Source organism: Heteronotia binoei, chromosome 5 (genome assembly GCF_032191835.1).
Source record: "Heteronotia binoei isolate CCM8104 ecotype False Entrance Well chromosome 5, APGP_CSIRO_Hbin_v1, whole genome shotgun sequence".
NCBI lineage: Eukaryota > Metazoa > Chordata > Lepidosauria > Squamata > Gekkonidae > Heteronotia > Heteronotia binoei.
Window position 1 is genome coordinate 170692725 of NC_083227.1, and position 20359 is coordinate 170713083.

The 20359-nt window shown below is 46.1% G+C and overlaps 1 protein-coding gene across 1 annotated transcript in view; it reads right to left on the reverse strand.

Annotated features, from left to right (window-relative positions):
* FCER2 (Fc epsilon receptor II) overlaps positions 1 to 10309 on the reverse strand; it is a 54733-nt gene extending 44424 nt beyond the window's left edge. Inside the window, exon 1 of the mRNA XM_060238356.1 lies at positions 10080 to 10309. Coding sequence (XP_060094339.1) covers positions 10080 to 10170 — 91 coding nt within the window. The 5' untranslated portion in view covers positions 10171 to 10309. The remainder of the gene's footprint in view (positions 1 to 10079) is intronic.
* Between the last annotated feature and the right edge of the window lie 10050 nt (positions 10310 to 20359).

Below are 20359 nucleotides of genomic sequence, written 5' to 3' on the forward strand. Positions count from 1 at the left end.
ACCCCTTGCACATGAAGTGATCCAGCTCTTCCTCTATTTTAGGCTTTAAAGCAAAGGGGACACGATGGGCCTTCAGCCTTACAGGCTGCACTGTGGGGTTAAGTTGTAAGGCTACGGGGGATTCAGTGTATGTCCCCAGCATTCCGTTGAAGATGGATGGGAACTCCCCACAAATCCATTGAAAATTGGTCCCCCCCCCCGGGGGCCTGGTGGATGCCAGTGACTCCAATCCCTAATGGACCGAACCACAACCATCCCAATGATAAGGACCCCGCAACAATTAGCAAGGACAGGGTTCTCTTTCTACCATAGGTGGTGGACTTGTGAAAAAGCAAAAAAGTATTGGCAGATGATTCAACAAGAAATTTCTAGGATCTTGGGATATGAATTTAAGAAAGTTGCAAAGACTTTTCTGTTGGGATTACAAATGGAAAAATTTCCAAAAGAAGATAGAACTATAATTTGGTACTTGCTTTCAGCTGCTAGGACATTGTATGCGCAGTTGTGGAAGCAAGAAAAAATACCAGAGAAATGGGATTGGATTGTAAAAGTTATGACATGGAGTGAAATGGACAAATTAACAAGAACTTTAAGAGATTATGACTTAGAAGTTTTTAAGATGGAGTAGAAAAAGTTTAGCGGATATGTAGAAAAAGAGTGGAAAATAAAAGGACATTAAACAATTTTTGATAATGATTAAGTCTTAGAAGGAAGAAGAATATTAATCTTTGTTTTTATTAGTTAAGGGTACCTTTAAATATTAGTATTTTAAGTACATAACACCGGCAGGGGTCAAGTAACGGGGGGAGGGGTGGCTAGAAAGTAATATATGGGATTAAAAAAAGTTACTAATGATGCAAGAAATAGATATTGTTTCCATATGTTACAAATAAAATGGTTTTAAAAACGAAAATTGGTCCCCCCCCGGGGGCCTGGTGGATGCCAGTGACTCCAATCCCTAATGGACCGAACCACAACCACCCCAATGATAAGGACCCAGCAACAATTAGCAAGGACAGGGCTCTCTCATACTGCCTGTATTTGACCCTGAAGAACCCGACTCCCTTCATGGCAACCTCCTGTTTTTGGAAATACCGCACTATTGCAGGGGAGGGGTATAAGCAAGGTCCCCCCCAGGGGCACAGCTGCTTCAGGGTCTGCGCTGAGATTACTGTGAAGGTGGCCCCCAAGTCTATTTCCATCTTGCATGGGGCGCCCTCTATGAACAAGGTAGTTTTTAATTTGTCCAGTGCGGGCATGGACAATTGGCATACCTGGGCGATGAGCTTATGGAAGGAGTGCTGCTCCTCAATGATGGCGGCCTCATGGTGTTGACCATGTTGTCGCTGGGGCGCTCCTCCTGAAGTTTGGCAGGGCAATTTGGCTCTGCAAACCCATGTCAGATGGCCCGTGTTTCCACCCTGGTAGCAAACAGCGTCTCTGAATTTTCACGAGCGGCACTCAGGCCCAGGCAGGCGCTGTCTCTGATGCACATGGTTGCGGGTGTTGCTGGGCCGCGTGGTGCAGCTTGAGAGCGTCATCGCCATCGGAGTCATCCAACGCTGCAGGGGGTGGAACTGGTGAGCACTGGCTTCGATACAGCAGCTTTTGTCCTTACCCACCTTTTCAGCTGCAATAGCCGTCTTGAGGGCCTTTTCAAGTGTCGGGTCTTCCACCTCAGTGACCTTCCGGCAGGCCTTCTCGTCGCGGAGGCCATGCGTGAATTTTTCAAACAAGGCCTCTTCCAGACGTGCTGCAAACTCCACTTTCACCCCCAAGTTCACAGAAGTAAGCGAAGTAGTCAGCTGCTGACTCATTCGGCTGCTGATGCCTGTTGAGGAACTGAAGTCGCTGGGTCATGCGGGTCAGCTGGAGAGTGAAGTTGTCAGTCAGCGCCAAGATGATCTGCTCATAGGAGAATGACTCGAGCATTGCAGGCTCTTGGCTAGCTTCAGGGTGGTGATGCCACAGGTACTCAGCAAAATGGCCTTTTTCATCTCCTGGTTGTTGTCCTGGTTTTTGATCTTCTGGGCCATGAGGTAATATTTGAGTTGTCTGACCCACGATTCCCACAGCTCAGAATGAGCTGCGTCGAACTTGGGCAGCATTCCTGGAGCAGTAGCCATGTTGTCTGGTATGGCGATGTGATGCGTGCGAAAAGAGCGATGCGCGGTGCCTGGTTCTGGGACTCGCTCAGTAGGATCCCACCTTTGTCGCCACTATAATATAGTGGGTTCAATGCAAGGAGGAGACACGGTTGCAGTATTCATAGCTCTCTTTATTAGTTACAGCATGTTAATGGCTGAACTAGAAGACTGCTTTTCTGGGCCAATGGGGCCAACTATATACAGTTCAAGGTTCCCACGCTAGGATGCCATTGAATCATTTAAACCAACAGGCAGCCTGTGATTGGAGCAGGGCAGCAGGGATTTGGATCCCACTGCCCATTGTTCCTGAGTCCCCAAGCTCAGACCTAAAGGCTCCAATGAGCCAGGCAGGAACACAGGTAATAGCATCATTAGTCCACATACACAACAGTTCGGTTAGTTGGACTGTTGGAATACAAGTCATGTCCCTAACTATGCTTAGCTGAGGTACTTAAACCAGGAACTGAAGTTTGCTTATTACTTGTTTTCTGGTTTAACCCAGGCTGGAGGAAAATAAAAACAGACTTTGTCAAGGAAAACCAAGATTTGACTGTGAGCTGAATCCTGGTTTCACAAACTAACCTTATTAAAATCAAGCCGTGTTTTCATATTATGTCTGGGTATCTGCCAACTAGTTCTGCTCAAGAGGACAGAATAACTGAGCCCTCTTTGTTGCTTTTCTCAAGCCCCCCATGGAAACGGCTGTAAATCTCCACTAGATCTTCACCAGTAATTTATCACAAAACTACTTGCGATGAAGTGTGTTCCCTACAGCAGGAGGATGCTGCCATTAATACGTACAAAAACTGACAATGCAACACTGTTATCTTTTGCTGTTACAAATGTATTGTGTTATCTCTGTGCAAACGCTTTTATGCCTGCAGCTGTCCAGGCTGGCTTCCTTTATCCAACAGACAAACTGGGTTAACAGTCAAAGATTTGAGAACTGTAGTTTGGAAACACTAGAGATCTCTAACAGTAATTTTTTGCAGCGCCTTTACCAAAGTACAATTCCCTGGATTCTTCGGAGGAAACTATTAGTACCATCTAAACAGGGTTACACCCTTCTAAGATTTCAGTGGACATAGAAGGATGTAACTCTGCTTAGGATGGCACTATATGACAGTTAAACTGTATAAAATGGTCCTAGTTTATAATGTACACTACTCAGGCTCAGTTCCTTCTTCCAGTGAACAGCAGACAGCACGTTCAAGAGATTTCTGAGTCCTGCTGATTTTAACAAAAGACACTTTTGTGTTTTGGCCTCTGGCCCAGGCTTATGAAAGCGGGAAGCAGCTGTGCCTCTGACATGAAAATTTCTCTCTCCCAGACCAAAATCACAAAAATAAGTGCAGAACCAGTGATGAATGGCTGGCGAAAAGGTTTCCTGAACTATTGAGCAACATTTGCTTTCAACATAAATATTCTCTAATGATAGGGCATCTCATACTTCTCTCATTGGGGAAGAGGTTATTATCTGATGGGAATTTCTCTGTGGAAAAGACCCTGGACCATCTTCTGATCAGCAAAAGTGCTGGAGCTCATTAGCATATGCCACACACCCCTGACATCATAAACTTTATAAAGCGCACAAAGAAACACAAAGATTTTTTTTTAACCTAAAATAAAACAGGCTTAAAACATGAGCATGCTTGCAATGTTTTGTTTAACAGTCTCTGATAACTGACATCTCATGCTCTGAATTACTGCATCAATATCTGGAGACAATTGCACTACGGAAATCCTGAGTATGTTGTTCAGGTGTTGTCTGAGTGTATATCTGTAAGTTTTGATTTATTGACATTCATTACAGAAATCAGTGCCCTAGGATCCAGGGGAAAACATGAAATGGCTGGGCATTGCGAGCTTTTATACAGAAATTGCTTCGTGTGCTGGTCAAGAACATGTGAAGAAACCATGACAGAGATTGAGGGCTATGTGTCCATCTATAAAACTATAGTATTCCCAAGATAAATTGCTATAACTCCTACGAAGCAGTGCAAAAGTAGAGAGACAGCCATGTAGAGTGGCCAGTATCAACCTACTATCTGGGAAGCCTAAGTTCAAAATCTCCAATCAATCAAAGCAAAGGAAAGGAAAATGTGAAATATGAACGAAAAATAAAAGGAAATGTTTTGGGTGAACTTGTTCTGGGGATACACACTCTCAACCTAATCTTGGCTTGTTGTTATTCCTCTTCTGGATAATGAAGGCATGGAGCATGAAGGCATTAATACAGTGAAAAGCGGAAGGCAAATCCGGTTGAATGTAGGACAGCCCAGGCATAACAAGTCAACAAAACACACTCTCTCTGTGTGTAGCAAGCCAAAAAGCAAGTACCTTGAACGAAACGTTGCTGGTGTTAAAAGTGCTTTCTTTGTATCTCACCCATGTAACTGATAGAGGGAATGGGGCGAAGGAAACTCTCCCTCTTTCTCTCCCTCCCCAGGGGACAAGAAGGGGGAGGCGCCTCAGTAAACAGAAGGAAGAGAGGCTTGGCTCAGTAGTGCTGCAGTGTGATTGAGAATGCCTGGAACCCTGGCAAACTAAACCACACATCAGAGCTACAGAGTCAAGCTCCTCCATTGGCTGAGGCTCCTACTCCTCCCTTTGGGAAGAGGGAGGGGGAAGAGTGAAAGAGCAAGAGGCCGCTTTGCTCAGCTGCCTCATCACAGGGGTCTGCACCTGTGGCCATGGAAGCAGGGAAGGGAGACGGGAGCAGACAACAGCCATTTGCTAGGGAGCCTGATTAGAGCTTCTGAGAGCTCCAAACCCAAATGAGTTCTGTGAATCTTTTATTACTCCATTAGTAACATTAGTAAAGTTTATTTTTTATTACTCCATTAGTAACACAGACAGACATAACACCAGAGAACCATGATTCCATATTCACATTGCACCAGTGCAGAAATTAATAAGAGTATGTCTGAAAATAAGTGAGAAATGCCTGAAGCAACAGAAGAAGCTGGAGTGCGGAGGGTGAGGGATAAGTGAGAAGGGGCTGCTGTCTAATGTTTAGGATCCAAGAGGCTACTGCAGAGCCTTTTGCCTCATGGCCTGGCAAAATCTGGACCTATCAAGAGCAATGTTCCCTCTAAGCTGAGTTAGTGTGAGCTAGCTCACAGTTTTTTAATCTCCGGCTCACACATTTTTGTGCTAGCTCGAGAAAAATGGCCCCAGAACAAACTAATTTTTGCAGCAGCTCACAACTTCAATGCCAGTAGCTCACAAAGTAGAATTCTTGCTCACAAGATTCTACAGCTTAGAGGGAGTATTATTCTTGATTTAGAGTTAGGCAGCCCATCTTGGGAGGCAGATACCACCACCACTAAAAGGGCACCATTTGGGTATTCTGCCTCAAGCATCAAATGTTTTAGGCCATCTCTACTCCATACCCTGGTAGAAGCAGAGCAAGTTATGCAAACGTATGCCTAATTTTCCAAAACTCAGTGGGCCTGTCAGGATCAAGCAGGCCTCTGGGATTGTTTCTGAGAAGTTAATGCAAGCACAACTTTTTTTTTTTAATCCCATTAATTTGTGATAAAGAAATCTGTCAGGTTCAGCAGAATGTATGCTGAGCAGAGACCATTCAATTTTCAAGCAACAAAAATAACAATACTCAGCTAAGAATAATAATAAGAAGAAGATATTGGATTTATATCCCGCCCTCCACTCCGAAGAGTCTCAGAGGGGCTCACAATCTCCTTTCCCTTCCTCCCCCACAACAGTCACCCTGTGAGGTAGATGAAGATATTGGATTTATATCCCGCCCTCCACTCCGAAGAGTCTCAGAGGGGCTCACAATCTCCTTTCCCTTCCTCCCCCACAACAGACACCCTGTGAGGTAGATGAAGATATTGGATTTATATCCCGCCCTCCACTCCGAAGAGTCTCAGAGCGGCTCACAATCTCCTTTACCTTCCTCCCCCACAACAGACACCCTGTGAGGTGGGTGGGGCTGAGAGGGCTCTCACAGCAGCTGCCCTTTCAAGGACAACCTCTGCCAGAGCTATGGCTGACCCAAGACCATGCTGGCTTATTAACTAAGGGCTGGCTTATTAACACCCCTAAAAGCTTGCTTGTCAACAGTTGTCAACAGTTCATTAAAGCCAATTTATTGTTGAAGGTCAGAGGAGACAGAGTTGTTTCTATCTCAGGCAAGCTTTTCCCCCTTTTGTCTGCCCATAAACCCTGTTGGCCAGTCAAGGCATAATTGGTTAAGCAGCATTGCTAGCTGCAAACTATATAGGAGTGTCTTGTGCCAGCTGGTCAAGGCTACCAGGTGCATGTAATTAATAAACTGCACATTTCCCTCAAAATGAGCCCAGACCAAATCTGTAAAAACATACAGCCTGAACACAGCTGATGAAAGCCGTGAGACCCAATAACAGCTAACAGGGCCACTGATGACCCATATTCATCCTTTATCATTTTATTCTGTCTATTATACCTCAAGTATACTTTTTTAGTATTAACCATATGCAATTCTGCTGTTTACAACACAGAACTAGCACAGTCCCCATTGGAAGGACTTAAGCTTTGTTCACACAAACAAATCATCATCTGCAAATGTGAAAGGCCACTATGTGGACAAAAAAAATAATGGCTGAGGTTTTTGTTTCACCTAAACTGTATTTTTACTGGAAGCAGATTATCTAGAACTCAGAAACTCTTTGACACATCATGGAATAAAAATAATTGTCTCAGTTAACTTAGGGTGTTTTTACACTGACAGTTTATGACTATCACCACATTTGAAACTCACCTTTTATATTACCTAACATTCTCATAACTGTTTTGCATCGTTACTGCCCGAAGCATCTAAATTTGTTTCGGTGAGATGAGTTCTGGAGCTGCTGCTGCAACGTTTTTCTCAAAACTAGTTTTGATCCAGTCATTTCTCTATAGGCATTTCAAATTTGTATTGTAGAAGTTTTCATGCGTTTTAAAAGACTCCTCCAAAAGCCACAAGGTGCAGTAATTTGCATGAGAACTGACAGCATTTGAATGTTTTACATATCATTGCTTGCCTCATCTTGTAATTTAAATTTGGATTGTTTTTGCAGTGTTGACATGATTTCCAAGCGATCATATACATTTAACTAAGCGCTGGTATTCCACCTGCCCTCTGATCAGAGACAGCCCCCCCATCCAAAATTGAAATGCTTTCAGCAGGAAATATAGAAGTTTGGCTACACAAAATGAACAGAGCAAATCCACCAATGTAAAAGGAAAATAATTAAAGCAGAACGGTGGCAGGCGATTTGAAGACTCTAAAACTCTGGATCAAACTGAATGTAAAAACACCCTTAATAGCAAGAAAGGTGAATGCAGGGCTTCCCAAAGGAATGCCAGGATTTGAGGCAGTGCAGTCTTAACTGGTAATAGGCAGCGTTGATCTGAGGGAGAGAAACAGACATCTTGATCTAAGCGCAGGAAAAGTAAAATGCCAGAAAATGGGCAAGGAAGAGGTAAATGAAGGGAACTAAGAACAGATGAAACTGGACAGAATGGGAAGAGCAAGAATTGGATCAAAAGGAGATGGGGTAGTCAGGAAGGAAGTGTGGCTATCCTTAACTTGTAAAGATACTTCAGGCACCATGGAACCAGGATGGAATTTTAAGAAGCATAGCAATGGGGAATAGGTTTTCATTCCATCCTTCTCCTAAGGAACGAAGGGCAGCATACATTGTCCTTCTTTCTTAATGTCCTCTTCTTTTCAAAAACTAAGCAAGGGAGATGAAGACTGAGAGTGAGAGAGCGGGCCATGATCACCCAGCAGATTGCATGATGATTTGAACCCTGACCTCTCAGGTCCAACACTCTAACCACTGCAGCAGACAGGCTCTCATGACCAAATTCTCCCTCTCGCAGATAATATTTCTACACAATAGAACATTCATGCGTGAGTAAGAAGACTAGGTCAGAAGCCTTCTTCCTAGCATCTTATTTTCTGTTGAGAGGACTTTTTAATGTTCTGTCCATACAATCTATTATACAAGGACCGCTACACACCTGCAGTCTGAAATGGTACAGCCCAAACATAGGTTTCCTGCCTCACTAAGAATTAAGCCAATATATAGGGTTGCCAAATCCCCAGCTGGCGACAGAGGATCCCCCGGTTTGGAGGCCCTCCCACCACTTCAGTGTCATCAGAAAGTGGGGGGGGGGATGTCTGCTGGGCATTCCATTATTCCTTATGGAGACCAATTCCCATAGGGTATGATGGAGAATTGATCCACAGGTATCTGGGGCTTTGGGCGGTGTTCCCTCTAAGCTGAGTTAGCGTGAGCTAGCTCACAGATTTTTAGCCTCCAGCTCACACATTTTTGTCTTAGCTCAGGAAGGATGACCCCAGAGCGCGCTAATTTATGCAGCAGCTCACAACTTTAGTGTCAGTAGCTCACAAAGTAGAATTTTTGCTCACAAGGCTCTGCAACTTAGAGGGAACATTGGCTTTGGGAGGGCTGTTTTTGAGATACATGCATCAGATTTTCAGCATAGCATCCAGTTCCTCTCCCCAAAACACCCTCCAAATTTCAAAAGGATTGGACCAGGGAGTCCAATTCTATGACCCCCAAAAGAAGGTGCCCCTATCCATTATTTCCAATGGAGGGAAGGCATTTAAAAGGTGTGTGGTCCCTTTAAATGTGATGGCCAGAACTCTGGAGTTCAATTATTCTTGTCACAACCTTGCTCCTGGCTCCACCTCCAAATTCTCCTGGCTTCACCCCCAAAGTCCCCAGATATTTCTTGACTTGAACTTGGCAACCCTACCAATATATGGTTGGTATAAAGATTGTTCAATTCATATGCAGAATATATCAGAAGGAAAGGTAGACTAGTTTTAGATTAAGTTGAAGTGAAAATTAGTAGAAGGAACATTAACAATCTGTGATATGCAGATGATACCACATTACTGGTAGAAAACAAATAACATTTAAAATGACTGTGAATAAAGGTTAAAGAAGAAAGTGCCAAAGCAGGATTACAGGGAAGAAATTGAAATGGCTAAAGATATTCCATTGTATGGCTCCACCATCAACCAAAAGTTGCAACCTAGAAATCTGAAGGAGACTGAGATTGGGAAGGGCTGCCATGAAGGAGCAAGAAAAGACTCTTAAATGTAAAGAACCAAGACCAAGATATTCCCTATTACTTTGTACGGATATGGAAGTCAGACAATGAAGAAAACTGACAGGAATAAAATTGATTCATTTGAAATGTAATATTGGAGAAGAGTTTTATGGATACCATGGAATGCCAAAAAGATAAATAAGTGGGCTGTAGATCAAATCAAGCCTGAACTCTAGAAGCTAAAATGACTAAACTGAGGCTATTATTTTTATTATTTTATGTATGTGGGTCACATCATGAGAAGACAAAGACTCACTGAAAAAGACAATCCTAGGAAAAGCTGAAGGCAGCAGGAATAGAAGACAACTAACCAGGAAACTGATTGGCTCAGTCGAGGAAGCCACGGGGGCTTTCAGTTTCCAAGACTTGAGCAAGGCTGTTAATGATTGGACATTCCTGAGGGCATTAATTTGTAGGCTCACCAGAAGTCAGAAGCAAGTTGATAGCATATATCACACATATTTAAAGTGTACAATACTTTATATAGTTATATTTATTTTCACAGAGGCTTTCTAACCCGCATAGGGATGCCCACTCCGTCTCTCAAATAGCGATTTTGTCACTAATATCACTGAAGTACCAAAGTGATACAACTCTTTTCCCTGGCCTAAAGCTCCTTCCTACCACAGAGACCCCAAAGAGCAGAGTCCTGTGCACAGTCTCATAGCCCCAATTCTCACAAAAAGCCTTCCAATTGTTTCTGAACAGGCAGTAAGACCTGAGAAACTGAGTGCCTTGCTCAATACCCAGTTTAGCTTTGTCAGTTCCTGAATCTAACCTGGAGATGACAGTTACCTGGTCTCCTTGATGTCTTGTGAAATGCGTTGTCTTTGAGCTCAACTGTGTCAGGTTCTTCACACTTCATGTAGATGCTACCTGGAGCCATTCTTGTCAATCTCTGTGCTTCTCTGCTTTCAGCTACTTATAAATTTGAGGACTATGGAGCTTTTTTCAAGAAAGGAAATGCTAAAGCTAGCCTTCCTCTTTTTAGTCTGGAGTCCTGCTTAAGTCACTTCTGCATTGAAGTTCTTTGGAACATCAACTGAAGTGGAGTCCCGTGCTTTGACTCATCTGACTTAGTCTGATTCCACATGGCAAGGATTCTCCATTTCCCTGCCATCACTGCCAAGAGTGTAGAGGTATTCACACTAGTGCAGAGGCACACAGGAGTTTTGTGCACACTTTCCTTTGTTAACTGTCATTTTCCATGCATTTTTCTCCCAGTGCCCCATTGTAAGACTTCTAAAAAACCCAATAATTGCTAGTATGTTACAGCAATGTAATGTTATAAACATCTGTTGCCATAACCTACTGGTTCCTCTGAATTCCAAGATTTTACTTTTAAAAAAAAGCTTATAGCTATTTTTTGTGGTGAAGATATTTAATTTTAATATTATTTACTTCACGTATAGCCTGCCTTTCTCATTCAGACTCCAGGTAAAATACAATTTTTTAAAAAGCAACAGAATTTGATCAGATAGCCAGTAGGGGTGTGCAAAAAATAAAATACAGAAATAATCGGATTCGGAAATATACGGGGCCAAAATATTTGGAATACAGTATATTTCCGAATACTGGTAATGGGAATAGCCGTATATACGGGAGATATACGGCTATTTCCGAATATACGGCCCCATTATACCCTATGGGCTATTGAAATCAATGGCAAAATAGGGTATATTGGAAGCCACCTGAAGGGGAGGGGGTTTGAGGGAGAGCCCCCAAGTTTGCAGGGGACCTGCAAGGGACTCTCCCCTACGAACCCCTTAAGTCCCAAAAAGGTTGGGCCAGGGGTTCCCATTCCAGGAGCACCCAAAGAGGGTGCCCCTATCCCACCATTATACCCTATGGGCCTTTGAAATCAATGGCAACATAGGGTATATTGGAAGCCACCTGGAGGGGAGGGGGTTTGTGGGAGAGTCCCCAAATTTTCAGGGGACCTGCAGGGGGCTCTCCCCTATGAACCCCTCAAGTCTGAAAAAGATTGGGCCGGGGGTCCCTGTCTTTGGGCTCCCCAAAAGACCCATTGCCACCAATGCTGGGGAGAGCCCAATTAGCCACTTCCTCTACTATAATTGCTGTGGGGAAAGTGGCTCTGGCTAGAGGGGAGTTTGAGGGAGACGCCCCAAAACTGCAGGGTAGCTTCAGGAGACTCCCCCACATGCAACCGCCCTGCCCCAAAAAGACTGCACCCATCTGTGGGCACCCCAAAAGGAAAACTGTTCTCTATGGTAAGAAAAAAAAAAATTGGACCAGGGGGTCCAGTTCCTGGGGCACCCAAAGCCAAACCTAACTTCACACCAGAGAATCTCTATAGGACGAAATGCACTACATCCATCTATATGAACCCTGCTGGCCTGGAACCAATATAAACCCTGTTGCCAATGTCACTGCCACACAAAACACAATCTGCTCAAGGCCTGCTCTGCAGACCTGGCTGCAGCAAACTCAGATGCCAACTTTCCAGCCCTGCCCCAAACAACGCGGGGAGAGCTGGCCAAGCACAACAGGCATGCTGGTTCTGGGTCTCTCACCCAGATGCCAGCTTCCCTGCCACAGACCATGCAATCTACAGATGCCATCTCTCCAGCCCTGCCCCAAACAACACAAGAGAAGCGGTGGACCGCACCTAGCTCCACATCATTCTGTATCTGACACAAAGCAAGAAGCATTTAGACATACCTTGAGTGACGGATGGTTGGCTGGTCCAGGCTCTTTTGCATTACCCAGGGTGTACCATGAGGAGGCGAGCTAGAGTTGCACCCCAAATGAGGAAGATCACTGGGAGGGCCTCAGATTGTGTGAGAAGAAGGCAACCATTCCTTCTCTCTCAGCTCAGCAGCAACACACCAGCTATCACTGTCCCATTAGAGGGACCTCAGCATTGGTATGGCTGCTGGCTGCCTGTCATCATCACTGGCACCTCCCTCTTCCTTCCTCCTGCCCCTGAAAAAAAACCTGGGTTATCTGGGCTGGGCCTGTGGGTGCTTTCGGTTACAGTTGGGGGCTGCAATGGCCCTTTCAGTATTGTTAGGCATGGTGGATGGGGACTGGGGAAATTTGGATTGCTTTGCAGATTTTAAACCAGCATTCACTTTTGGTTTGGGGATGGCTGAGGGGTGGGGGTGCACTGCCAATCAATTTGTGAGTGAGTTTTTGGGCTGTCTTTGGACTCTAGCCTATGTTTAGTGGGAGAGCATTTTACAACCACCTTCCAAGCGCAGACCAAGAGAGGATGCAGGCACAAGTAGGTGCTCACTTCATTCACTCTCAAAGTCTACGTTCGGGGAGCCGAATAGAGGCATGTTGACCTTCAGGAAGACCAACTGCTCAACTGTCCAGGGTTGCAGGCGATTGCAATGTGGGCAGACAATGTCGCCCATATGCGAAAAGACGCGCTCACTCTGCACGCTCGTTGGTGGGCATGAGAGGAATGCCTTGGCCATGGAGGAGAGGGCCAGTCAGACCCGCTCCTTCGTGACCCAGTAGTCCAAAGGAGATGTTTCCTGTGACTCGTTGGGCTCCAAAAGATAGTCCCTCACTATTGCAGCACCCGTCTCTGCTCTCAGGGCCTACCGCTTCCAGAGGGGCTAATGAGCTGCCTGATGAGTGTCATCTCGGCACTCTTCTTGGCATGAGTCTGGCGGGAAACACTGCCTAGCCGGGGAGGTTGGGGATGAACAGCAGTGGAAGTGGCAGATGAGCCGCTTCCACCCCCCTCCTCCTCAGCTACCGGCACTGGGCCCGCCCTGACTCTGCAGCGCTCTACCTTCTGGGAGAGCTCATCTCCCCAGCGATAGAGCTCATTGGCCTGCTCGGCGATCGTGCCCTTAAGGCACAGATCTAACATGGTTGCCATCATGTAGACCTTATCCCGGATGAAAGTCTGAAAGTGGGCCTCAAGCCCTTCCTTCAGCCTAACAACCAGGGTGTGCACCACTGGAAGAATATCTGCACAGCCTTGAGCTGGCATTAGAAATGAGGCCAGGTCCTCACTGGCCATGTGGACCATGGGGATGACCAGTGCGATGCTCGCCGTGTCAGATGAGAGAATTTCTGTGTGGGTCTTGAAGGGCCCAAGAACCTCCACAGTCTGAGAAATGACCACCCAATCCTCTTGGGTGAGATGGTTCTCATCATGAAAGACCCTCGTCTCAGAGACAAAGGCATTCAGGACTGTTCTCTGCTCCACCATGCACTCCAGCATGGCACAGGTGGAGTTCCAGCGTATGCTGACGTCACTGATCAGGCAGTGCCCTGGCACGCCTGTCAGTGTCTGTTTCTCACGCAGCAGATACGAGTCCGTATTGCTGCAAGAGAAGTGACCTGTGATGTGCCGACACTTCTAGAGCAAAAGTTGGCACTCATGGATCATGGCTAGATACTAACGATCCTGGCTTTTCGTCTGGCACAATGCATCCTTAACCATGAGGTGGAGAAGGTGGGCCATGCAAGGAAGGCATTTTAGGCTCTGACGCTGGACAGCCGCCTTGATGTTGGAGCCACCATAAGTCACCACGAAGCCCATGGCGACGTCCCTGCTGCCTACCCAGCCCTCTAACTGTTGTGAGAGGATGGCTCCAAGAGTGTCCGCCATGTGCGGTGCGTCGACTGCTTCGGCGTGCAGCAAGGCCCAGAAATAGTTGGCCTAGTGGCAATGACCCTACCTGCTGCTACTGCCACCCCCACCCTGCAGCTCTCTGGGTTGCCACCAATGTGCAGTCAGGGAGAGATACCCCTTGAACGCATGTTGGGAGCTCCAGATATCTGAGGTGAAATGAATATTCCCTCCGGCAGCACGGGACAAATGCTCCTTCACCACAGATCTGGTCGCCCTGAAAACAGATGGCACAATGGTCCTGCTAATGGTGGTTCTCGCAGGAACTTTGTACCAGGGCGCCAAGTACTTGAGCAACCATAGCACTCCAGGATTCTTGACCACTGAAAATGGAAGCCCAGGGGTGACTGGCCTGGCAAGGTTCCAGGCGATCACCCTCCTGCCATACCTGATTCCCCCTCTTGGCACACAGGTGCCACCCCCACCAAACATCTCAGGCAGAGATGCCTGGCATCCCTGCCCTGTTGCAGAACTCTCCTGGAGAGCTCTGGAGGTAGTCACAGTGGGACGGACCTCCTGGCTGGGTGGTGTTGGCCGCTTGGGCACCCCAGCACCAGCCTGCTTCTCCCCCTTAAGAAGCATCGCCTGGTGGTGCTTCTGCAGGTGGTTCTGCATCCCCCCTGGAGTCACGTGGGCAGAATCCCACCCACAACTGATGCGGGCCCTGCACAGCTGGCACAGCGCATAGTGTGGATCCTCCGTAAGTCAGAAATGCTTCCAGATTTCAGAGGTGTATGGATGCCCAAGCTGACCAGCAGCTTGGGTGTCTGGAGCAACCTCCTGTGAGGTGCTCGGGGCAGACACATCGTGTCTCAGGGTGGCAGGAGGGGCTGGCCACCGGAGGGAAGTGGGCGGAGATGGAGGCACCTCGTGTGTCTCCATTTCTTCCCCCTCCACCCCATGCGGCCTCCCCTCCTGGCCATCCCCTGAAGGACTGCTGGTACCCGAGGGAACCGAAGAAGGGGGATGGTCCTCCTCAACCAACTTCTCCTCCAGCTCCTGCATGACACTCTGCACCCTCCTTGGGGTGATCATTTTGGACAGAAAACTGTCCCCAAAGCTCATCTCCAAGGAGGGCTGCTCTTGCTGCCCCTCCTCCGGCTGCTGAGGCCGAGCGACATCAGCAGGAGGAGAGACTGCCCGAGCAGCAGACCCCTGCTCAGTGCCAGCACCTAATGGCACCTCTGCTGGGGGCACCCCAGCAGCAGCCTCGATGAAGGGCCCAAGGTGGGACTTCATCACACTCCGGCCAGAGGTTGGAGTGCTGGAAGGCGGCTGTGGAGTGGCCCCACGCACAGGTGGGGGGGAAACCTGGGTCCTCCCCCTCCCCTCCACCCCTCTAGTCTTCTCCTTGGCCTTGCCTCCAGGGCCCCTCTTCTGCTGCCCATCACTCATGTCACCCTTGGCCAGTCTCACACAACCTGAACTGAGAGTGGGGTTTTTTTACAACCGTAACTCACTTCACTGTAGCCTGAACCAACAGGTGCCCTGACTTCTTTTTAAACACCCTCCCACCAAAACTTGTTTGTTTGTTTTTTTTTGTCCCTAACCTGTCCTTTGGGTTGGGATAGTAGTAGTCTGGTAAAGTTTAGGAGACTAGGTGATCCTGCCTCTACCTGGCTACAATTTTTAAAAGGCTACCTTGAGATGAAGGCAATCCTTTTATATCCTCCTAGTTAAACTTCTCCTAACTAGATCCTAGGACAAACCGGATTTCCTTGCAAACTAGAAATCAGGCATCCCCTATAACTAGAGAGAAGCTGTGGTTTATCCTATGGAAATCTAAGGATGCACCAGCTTTCAGTGACTGAAAGCAAGATGCACTGCAACCCTAGTCTCTTTAAAAGGGAGCCTGATGTGGCCTAGTAGTCACGCTGCCTTTTATGAGAAACCTAAAATCTTTTTAAATTGCCCCTATCTGGCCTCGTTGAATTTTGAAAGAAGATAAAGCTCTAATCTGGATTAATTTTTTTTTTTAATTTCAAAAAACAGAATCCCTAAAAACACCCTTATTAGTGGGGCAGCCTATTTAGTGGTCCTAGCGAAACCGAAAGCACCCTCAGAGTCCAAAAATAACTCTATAAAAACATGAAAGGGACCCTCCCCGCACAGCCCACACACCAACCCCCTCACACCAACCAGAGGTAATTAAAAAAACGCAAAATGTGACAGAAAGAAACTTAACTTTTAACACACACACACACACCCCCAAAAAAAACAGAACCAGGAAGAGGGACAGGACAGGGCAAAACCAATAGCAACAGATCCAAACAAATCACTGAGAAAAAGCCAACAAACTCAACTGTTAAAAAAGTGATTTTTTAAACAATAAAAATTAGACCAAACAGCACCCCCCCCAAGAACCAGAAGAGAAAAGGAACAACAGCAGCACAACACAGCAGCAACAAATCAAACACAGAATCCTTTTAAAACAGTAAAAAACTTGACTTTTAACAGTACAGGAACTTTACCAACCCCTCCCCCCAAGAAAACCTTCACCCTAACCCCAAGAAATCCAAGCCACCCAAATCAGGAAAAGTAAAAGGACACTGCACTTTTAAAAGTCCTCTCACTAAAGTAAGATATAGGCAAATTGGCAACCCCCCACCCCAGGCCCCCACCCCCTAACCCCAAATAAGCTACCCAGTACTCACCCACCCAAATCTGGATAAGTAAAGGGACTCTGAGTCTTAAAAAGGCCTTTTACTAACTAAAAGAAAAACAAGAACCCCAAGACTGTCTTAGCTTAGACGTCTTCTCTTCTCCAGGCAAGTCAGGCAAGGCTGAGAGAGAGCAGCAGCAGCTGAGGCCAAGGGCCAGCACAGCACAATCTCTTTCTCACACCAACACAGCAGCAATGGAATGGAGTCCAGACAGACAGACTCCTTAAAAAGGTTCCCTGGCCCTACACAGAGCAGTTTCAAAAAATGTCACTGCTCCGTGATTGGCCAGAGAACAGTGTTTACTTGGATACCCAAGTAAACAAAAGAACAATATTGCTGATGGCTGGTGGATTAGCCCAGCCATCAGCTACACAACAGCCCTGCAAAGCATGCATTTGCAATGCCTTTTGCAAATGCATGCTTTGGATTGGCTGCTGGGGCTCCTCTCCTCCTCCCCCTCCCTCCCTGATTCCAGGGAGGCTATGGGAGAGGCGGGAAAAGGCTTCCAAAGGTGGGAAAAGAGACAAGCAGCTTCCCTGAGGCTGCAGAAGCTCCTTTCCCACCTTTTCTATGGACTTCCAAATATTGATTTGGAAGTATATGGGGAGCCGTATACGGCTCCCATGTAATGCCTATAAATTGGATTCGGAAGTATATGACGCTGTATACTTCCAAATCAGGGGGTATTCGGAGGTCTATTCGGTTTGGCCAAACCGAATGCACACCCCTAATAGCAAGGGCCTCCAATAAACAATGTAGTAGGACTCAAATAACAACAGCAAAAAACAAGCACAGGCAAGACTTACCTCCACCAGCATTTGTTGTTCAGGAGGTAGAGGAGCCTGGAAAGGAGCCACTATGTGCCCCCTGACAAGGCGGGACAGAGGTGGGCCAATTCTCCACAGCCCACCTCATTGGGTCATAAGTCACAGCAAGGGGCAGGCAAGAGTCCACAGGGGCTATATATGCATACCTGTGCTGGGTCTGAGCCTCTTTGGTTTGCCCACTCATGGTCAAAAGTATCAGCTGGGGTGCATAGGCAGTCCCAGATTCTATCCCCAGCCTCCCCAGTTGAAGGATTGGGCAGGAGGTGGCCTGAGATCTTAACTTGAGTCCCTGGAGAGCTACTGCAAGTTGGAGCTGGCAATACTGCCTTGAACAGTCCAAGGGTTTCATTTGATATAATGCAGCTTCATCAATGGTGCAGGCTTCCTTTTAAAGGGGTGATTTAAAAGAGTAAGCACATGGCATTCCAAATTACAAAGCATTAATTTAATGTCAGACATTAACTGGGAGTTGACAGCCCACAGCTGGAGCAGGTTTGCTGCTGTTTTCTAGTAGGTAACCTGTTTTCATTTGAGGGCAATCTTAATCGGTTGGTATTTTTTGCAGGCTAGGGTGAGTTTTTCTCTTAGAATCATAGAGCGGAAAGGGACCTCCAGGGTCATCTAGTCCAACCCCCTGCATAATGCAGGAAATTCACAAATACCTCCCCCTAAGTTCACAGGATCAACACTGCTGTCAGATGGCCATCTAGCCTCTGTTTAAAAACCTCCAAGGAAGGAGAGCCCACCACATCCCGAGGAAGCCTGTTTCATTGAGGAATCGCTCTAACGGTCAGGAGTTCTTCCTAATGTTAAGCTGGAAACTCTTCTGATTTAATTTCAAATCACTGGCTCTGGTCCTACCTTCTGGGGCCACAGAAAACCATTCCACACCATCCTCTACATGAAAGCCCATCAAGTACTTGAAGATGGTGATCATATCACCTCTCAGTCACCTCTCTCCAGGCTAAACATACCCAGCTTCTTCTACCTTTCTTCATAGGACTTGGTCTCCAGACCCATCACCATCTTCGTCACCATCCTCTGGACCCGTTCCAGCTTGTCTATATCCCTCTTAAATTGTGTGTCCAAAACTGAACACAATACTCCAGGTGAGGTCATACCAGAACAGAGTAAAGCAATACCATCTGTTACTGAGAAGCGCTGCCTGATATAAACGGAGTACCCCAGTACAAATATAGAGAGAGGGTCTCCTATTCTTGGTGAACAAAATGGAGTCTGACCCAAAGACAGGCCAAGACAACACTCCATCTAGAATAGGTAGAGTGGACCTTGTAGAGAGCCTGGTTTGGTTGGCGCCTGCAGTCTATCTCAGCACAATCTCACCCATTTCCCCTCCAGCATCCCTGCCCAAAAGGGATGCATAATGACATGGGAACTGCGGGTAAGCAGTACTCTCACTCTGATCTTCTGGAATTGCCAAATGTCTCTTCCTCCAGTCTATCACCTCTACCTTGCTAAAATCCAATATAATGCATAACTTGATTGATCCTACCTTCAAGTCTTTGATCCCTTTCCGAGTGTCAGACAAAGCCCAGTAACAAATGATGCGTTTTCTCTAAACTTATCATTCTAGCAAAATGTGCGAGGTTTTCCAACATAGTGATTCAAGACATCAAAGACCCTTTTGTGACTACCGACCCCCATCCACATACCCCTATAAAGTGTGGGTCAGAACCCCACCTCAGTGTGCATTCTGTAGGGTGCCATTTGCAGTCTGTACCACCCGTTACTCCTGTAATTGGGTCTATAGGACGCGTTATGCTGGTCGTTCATGCTCCTCTCCTTTGGACAGACATCTCCTCTTCTGGATCAGGTGAATATCATCCGCTTCAACAACCCTTGAATTCCTCTATTGATAACCTCTATTTTCTTAGACTCTTGTGTGTGTGTGTTTATACAACATACGTGTGTGTGTGTGCAAATACATCCTTTTGACATATATTTTAAGTAAACACTATACAAAGATACAAACGCGTGGTCTATTCTTGGCTGAAAACCCGAACTCCGTATTATTGAAAGCAAAGATCTTCGCTCCTCATTCGCTATACCAAGTCTCTTAGCTAATTTCCCATCAAAAATAAGAGACTAAAAACAATGCATGTAACACATCATTTCACATGATCTGACACTATACTTCTGTTAATACAGCTCAAAATTGCATTTGCCATTTTAGCCACTGCATCACACTGTTGACTCATGTTCAGTGTATGGTCCACCAAGAACCCTAGATCCTTTTTGCACATACTACTGCCAAGACAAGTCTCCCCCATCCTATAACAATGCATTGGATTTTTTTTTCTACCTAAATGCAGAACTTTACATTTATCCCTGTTAAAATTCATTTTATTGTTTTCAGCCCAGTTTTCCAGCCTGTCAAGATCATCCGGTTTCTGTCTTCTATTGTATTTGCAACCCCTCCCAATTTAGTATCATCTGCAAATTAAGAAGCACCTCCTCTATTCCTTCATCCAAATAATTTTTCAAGATGTTGAACAAAACAGGCCCCAGGACAGACCCTTGAGGCACTCCACTTTTCATTCCTCTTCAAGAGGCCAAGGAGCCATTCATAAGCACTCTTTGGGTCCAATTTGTAAACCAGTTACAGATCCATCTCACAGTATTAGGATCCACATTTTAATAACTTGTTAACAAGCATAGTATGCAGAACCTTATCAAATGCCTTACTGAAATCAAGATAAACTATGTCTACAGCATCCCCTTGATCCAGCAAGGTAGTCACTTTCTCAAAGAGAGAGAGAGAAGGTTAGTTTGACATGACTTGTTCTTGAGAAACCCATGCTGGCTCTTAGTAATCACAGGCATCCTTTCTAAATGTCCCAGAACTGAATGACTGATGTTTTGTTCTAAAACTTTTCCAGGTATAGACGTCAAGCTGACAGGTTATTAGTTACCCGGATCCTCCTTTTTTCCCCTTCTTGAAGATGG